The sequence below is a fragment of the Pygocentrus nattereri genome, chromosome 11 (genome assembly GCF_015220715.1).
Source record: "Pygocentrus nattereri isolate fPygNat1 chromosome 11, fPygNat1.pri, whole genome shotgun sequence".
NCBI lineage: Eukaryota > Metazoa > Chordata > Actinopteri > Characiformes > Serrasalmidae > Pygocentrus > Pygocentrus nattereri.
Genome location: NC_051221.1, coordinates 6532969 through 6538970, shown reverse-complemented (window position 1 = coordinate 6538970; position 6002 = coordinate 6532969). Strand labels below are relative to the sequence as shown.

At 42.9% G+C, this 6002-nt stretch overlaps 1 protein-coding gene across 1 annotated transcript; it reads right to left on the bottom strand.

Annotated features, from left to right (window-relative positions):
• Positions 1-432: 432 nt before the first annotated feature.
• Positions 433-5944, bottom strand: rps18 (ribosomal protein S18). The gene is made up of 7 exons (XM_017725756.1): positions 5907-5944; positions 5141-5228; positions 3900-3998; positions 3519-3605; positions 2614-2715; positions 1676-1767; positions 433-563 (listed from the first exon to the last, which is right to left on the bottom strand). Coding segments are annotated over exons 1-7 (546 nt in total). The 5' UTR covers positions 5909-5944; the 3' UTR covers positions 433-487.
• Positions 5945-6002: the final 58 nt, after the last annotated feature.

Genomic DNA, 6002 nt, shown 5'->3' with positions numbered 1-6002 from the left:
GAATTCATGGAGATGGTTCAACAGGCATGGAGTTCGCCACCCATCTGTGTATGTAGTCATCAATTCTATGCATGTGTGGTAAAACAGGCAACACTCAAATTAAGGATAAGTAAATCGGCACCAAGCTGAACTGATTGAATTAATCAGTATTTCAGATCTCATCTCAGAAGATATTCAGTACTGATTTCTGCCCCTTTATACTAACAGAACATTTGACACAGCTCGTTTTTTTGGAGGTTTTTTTTTTGGTTCCTTCACTTGAAATGACAAAATGAACCGTCTACATTTTAGACTGTTTACTTGCATATTTCAGTGTAAAGCTAGCAGTACATCACACCTACGAGAACATTAAAAGAAATTATTTATGTTCAAGACACCTGTAAATAACCCGGAGAGGCTTTGAGTCAAAGAGCACAAACAAGGACAGAGAGGGGCTTTTTTTATGAACAGTGTGATTTTATTGACACCAGGGGAGCAGGGAGAGCGATTACTTCTTCTTGGACACACCGACGGTACGTCCACGACGGCCGGTGGTCTTAGTGTGCTGACCACGCACACGCAGACTAGAAGAGAAAGAGAAATAACGTCAATTCGATTCGTCAAGATGCTCACAGTACAAGACACCGATTGGTTAGAGAATCAGTGCATCCAGTGGGCGATCAGTGCGGCAGAAGCCAATAATGCATCACCTTCTATATCCTGTATAGTCAGACAAGCAGCCAAAGGGTCTTTCACTTGAGCACTACCTGTCTGAGGAGCCGTGTTTGAAAACTAAAGTCCCCTGTTTGGGTGTTTGAATTGCTTCATCGCAAAAAAAAAAACTGATTTGAAATGAAGATAAAAATGTGAGATTTTTATTATGTTTGTCATTTTACGTTACTCCAAGACACGAGTGTGCAATAGTGCTGCTTTTATTGGTTTATGCGAACACGCGGGCACATCATCTACTGAAGAGAGAGAGAAATCTGTGGAGAATTCAAGTCCTCAACATCCAGTGTTACTGGCTGGCTACAGTTTTAGCTCATCTGAAGCATCTCAGCTACATTAGGACACTCAAACGTCCCCATTTCCCTCAGTTATAATACGTTCTTAAAATTTCTGAGGAACATCGGTGCCATCACCTGAATCCTCCACCCCCGTTCCACCCATGAGTTCGGACTCCCCAATCACACGATAGCACCAGCGCTAGGAGGTTGAAGGCTAGCACAGGGTTCCTCTGAGACCTGCGAAGCTCCACCGCATCTTTTCAAACTGACACTAATGCAACGGCCGAACGCAGTTGGAGAACGTTAACTGGCAGTTGTTACGTCAGCTAACATGCCTGAAGAGACTAACATCGCAAACAATTGTGCTCTCTTGGACTCCCGGCCACAGACGGCTGTGGCATCACCAGGGATCGACCTCACAATCTCCTGATGGAGCCAACGCTTAGACAGTCGCACCACTCTGAAGTCCGTCTCTACTATCTTTTTAGATAAGTCATGAGTTTATGTGGGCAAACTCGGATGCTGAGAATCTCACCCAAACTACCGACACCGACAGCACATTTACAAATCTGACGCTGGATTTCTCCTCAGGAGTTACGACTACAACGGATCACGACACAAAACCTTCCAAGAGCTGAAGCGGCACTGAAATAAAAGACCCAGAATGACTGACAAAGTGAGCTACTCACCCCCAGAAGTGCCTGAGACCACGGTGGGCCCTGATCTTCTTCAGCCTCTCCAAGTCTTCTCTCAGTTTGTTATCAAGACCGTTGGCCAGGACCTACAAAAAATAAACAGATCAGAAGCCACCACGACATTGAACCACATTACGCGTTGTTGCAGTCTTAACCTGCCATTAACCACTGAAAAGGTGGTGCACTGTAGAAGCTGAAGGTATTAAGCTCCACCACTGGTCACCAACTTTGGTCCTGGAGCATCATCTTCCTGCAGAGTCTTGTTCCAATCACTCTGACACACTTCAGCTAATTAAATTAAGTCTCTGACTGGCTCGATCGGGTTCATTAGTGCTTGGTAAGGAGTTGGCAGCATTTTAGATGCAGTCTGGAACAAAACTCTGCAGGAAGTAGCTCTCCAGAAGAAGAGCTGGTTGGTGACCATAGCTCAAGAGGAAGGGGTGTCTTATCCACAAAGTGGTGGTGTGGCAGCAGGTTTCACTCCAAACAAGCAGATCACCACCTGATCAGCAGTTTGAAGACCGACCAAACACATGGAATCGGGTGAGCTCCAGCTTGTTTGGAGAGAAAACCTGCAGCCACACCGGATTGTGGATTGGACACCCCGCTCTAGAATAAAAAAGGACTGAGGAAGAGGAATTACACTGATTCAAGCCACACGATTACTATTAAATCACATCTTATGCTCTTTTTTGGTACATTTATAAGAACAGTTCATCTTGACGTCTTGGCCAAATATTTTTAAAACACAGTGCGGCTGGAATATCAGTAGGAAATTTGGAAGCCAAAAATCAATAAATAACGACAATAAATAAGCTGTAAGCTACAAGACTGCATGAGAAGTGTGAAAGGACCAAGAACACAACCAGAATGGTTTATTTCTATTTCAGAGTTAAAAGCCTTTAGCCTGAAAAGCCCCGGGATGGTCATACCTGGCTGTATTTGCCATCCTTAATGTCCTTCTGCCTGTTCAGAAACCAGTCAGGGATTTTGTACTGGCGAGGATTCTGCATAATTGTCACGACCCTCTCAACCTGGAAAAGAAGCCATTAAACACTAGTTTTACACAAATTGCTTGACAATGTTTTTCATAATACTAAAAACAAGTCCATTATGCTGACAGGCAAAAGCAACCAAACACATTCCTATGATCACAATTCAACACAGTATGAAGTGCACTAGAAAAGCTGTAGAGAGATGGAGAGATGTACAAGAGTCTTGTGTAACCGGTGAAAGCATTTAGCACAATATCAAACTCCAGATAAATGGTTGAGGTGCGGCAGAGCAAGCTGGCAAACGTTTACAATGCTGTTTCATATTAATATCAATTAACTCTGCCTCCTGTTCAATATTTTAGACGAATCTCTTACAAATATGCTCAGAAAAGCCTTTCAGTTTCAGGACAAGTCTGCAATTTTTACTGGCTAGCATGCAAACATCTGCCTTCATCACATTTACAATAAACATTTGTTAAATTAGGCACTGGCTCCAATCTGGAACCCCACACCGTCCCTCAGATTACCAGAGCATTTACAGATTTACCGACCCAAACGTACAAACTGACCATCTCCTCGGTTTGACACCCTTAATACGAAAAGAATGTCAAACTACATCCTTGAAGCCTAAAACACCAAACGAAGGCAGGAGATCGATTCCATCAACACCCCACTAAACACATTAACTATATACGGTTAATATGACAGTAAGAACAAGTATAAACTACTGAAACGTGATGCTCATCAAATTAAGGCCGGTCTCATTGACTACTGCAGTTCAGCTTGAGTAGTCAAGTCTTCATGGAAACAGCACTGATCCAATAAAGCTGCCAGTGACGTACCTCATCTTCAGTGAGCTCTCCAGCCCTCTTGCTGAGGTCGATGTCTGCCTTCCTCAGGACGACGTGGGCATATCGTCTTCCAACACCCTGAACAGAACACAGGCGGTCAAATGACAAACGCGGCTCAGAGACACTCACTAAACCACACATCCTTCCTTCTCCAAATCAAAAACAAGCGTAGAGGCCTGGTCTTTCAGCAGGGACGTCCAGCTCTGGCCCTGGAGGGTCACAGTCTGATGCTTTATCCTGATCAAACCAGCAGTTGGTTTACCAGCTTTGGCAGGTGCATCAGAGCAGGTCTCCATCCCTCCAAGACCAGAAGAAGCCACCCCAGCTTTAGAAGGACAAGCTTTTGTCTGGTGAATGTTCACTAAGGCTCACCTTGATAGCAGTGATGGCGAAGGCGATCTTCCTCCTACCATCGATGTTCGTGTTGAGAACACGAAGAATGTGCTGGAACTTCTCTGGGATCACGAGAGACTGAAAACACACAAAGTGGAAACATCCACAGTGGGGGGTTAAACATCTGTACAGGTGGTCAAATTAGAGCTCCATCACCCAAGATCAGCGCTTAAAGACATGCCTCACTGAAATCAATCGTACAGTGTCTCCATACAGTCAATCAGCCAAGATGTGCTCAGCATCTGAATCTCAGCATTTTTACTTCTAGTGAGCAACGTGTCCATATTTTGTCCTTACTGTAACACATTAAGACCATACACCGCTCATCTGAGCACGCTGTACAGATCAGATCTCAACACTGAACTGCATGCCTTATTAATAGGAGCTCATAGGTGTGGCTTAGTCAGATTTACAGCACCTGAAATATTGAAGCACTTAAAGCTCATATAATGAAGTCTGAAGTTAATAACCACGCTGTTCACTCCTCTACGAGGTTAATACAGCAGTAGACTTTAGGTGACTGACCTCCATCAGATGCCTACATTAGCCTCACAGCTGCAGTGAACAAGTGAAGAGGCAAACTTCACCCAGCAAACACGTCTTAGCTGATAAAGGGGGAACCTGTGAATTCTAATTTTTGCTGGACTTCTCCTTCAGGCAGTGGCTAACGGTGGAGACCCAAGACTTCCAACAAACATGAACTCTTCAGTTTCAGCTCAGCAGATTTAACGAAGCTTAAGTTCTTGTTCTCATTTTCCCGCTCCACCTTAAATGGTGCAGCAACTACTCCAAAGCCAGTGGCGCCACATTATATCTGTGGCACAATTTAAGGTGGAACGGAAAATTCGAATAAGCAGTTGACTCTAGCCTCGTCTGTCTCAGCTGCAGTCTTAAAAACTCATGTGTGTGCGTTGTAAAGACTTTAAAGCGAAGTACCGCGGCTACCGAGCACAGATTTAGCGCAGAAATGCGAAGCCGCGTTTATCGCTGTTACGGCAGTTCAGCTAAACCGCGACTCACTGCGAGCAACACTCGACGAGCACTCGGCTTCTACCCTTCTATCTCATTATATCGAGCTGGTTTACACAAAATAAACGTCGATACTACTTTTACAGGCTACCCTCACAACAAAAGCGCAGTCACAGACGCCGTAAGAAGCGCGATGAAGGCGATGTTTAAGGATTTTTGGTGTTTATTGTCAGAGTCGCTATCACACTCACCATCTCGGCGCTGGATCCGCGGAAAAAGGAAAGGAAGCCGGTCTCGCGAGAACTACAGCGCGATCTGTGCAGGAAGCGATTTCGTCGCCTATTAATAAAAGTCGTCGAGATAAATACGCCATGAAAATAAATAACAGCTGCACCAATAATCGTGTTAATATTGTTAATATGTATTAAATGTTAATGAAAGTGCTGCAATCAATATGAAAATATCCCTGTTGTCCGTAATTAATTTCTATTAACTTTAAAATCGAACTACGACGAAAGTCTGTAACCCCTCTAATATTTTCTTAATACTGCAATAATTAATTTATATTTTCTTAATACCGCAATAATCAATGAATTATCTCTCTGTCGTTTGTGTTTGTCAAGCTGTTTGTTTCTCTAGCAAGTTAATATTTGATGGAAGACAGTATATAAGACAGAATAACTTTTAAAAATCGTTTCTAGATCGATAAACTCCAGTGTTTTAGCTCCGTTTATGTAAAATTATACACAAAAAATCTCATATGGGGTGTGTGGTACGGAGCCCCCTGTATAAATAAAAAAGTAATGCGTGGCCACGCCTTATTAACGCGTGGGAATGAGGAGATTAAGTCGTGGCCACGGCTTAGTAAAGCGTTACTTTACGCCTTACTAAGTCATGGCCACGCATGTGTTTATATATATATATATATATATATATATATATATATATATATATATATATATATATATATATATATATATATATATATATATATATAATAAAATTGACATTAAATACATAAAACGTCTTCAGATGTGTTGTAACCGAGAACTGCGGTGTTGGTTTCTCGCCGGACCAGAAATCGTGACGGACTTGTATGTTTTAGTTTGATGG

Bases quoted from the DNA above. Each gene is read 5' to 3' on its own strand.
- rps18 (XM_017725756.1), bottom strand. The intron at 3,606-3,899 runs GTGAGCCTTAGT...TGTTCTGTTCAG, and splicing joins TCGCCATCACTGCTATCAAG to GGTGTTGGAAGACGATATGC. The intron at 564-1,675 runs GTGAGTAGCTCA...TTTCTCTTCTAG, and splicing joins GGTCTCAGGCACTTCTGGGG to TCTGCGTGTGCGTGGTCAGC.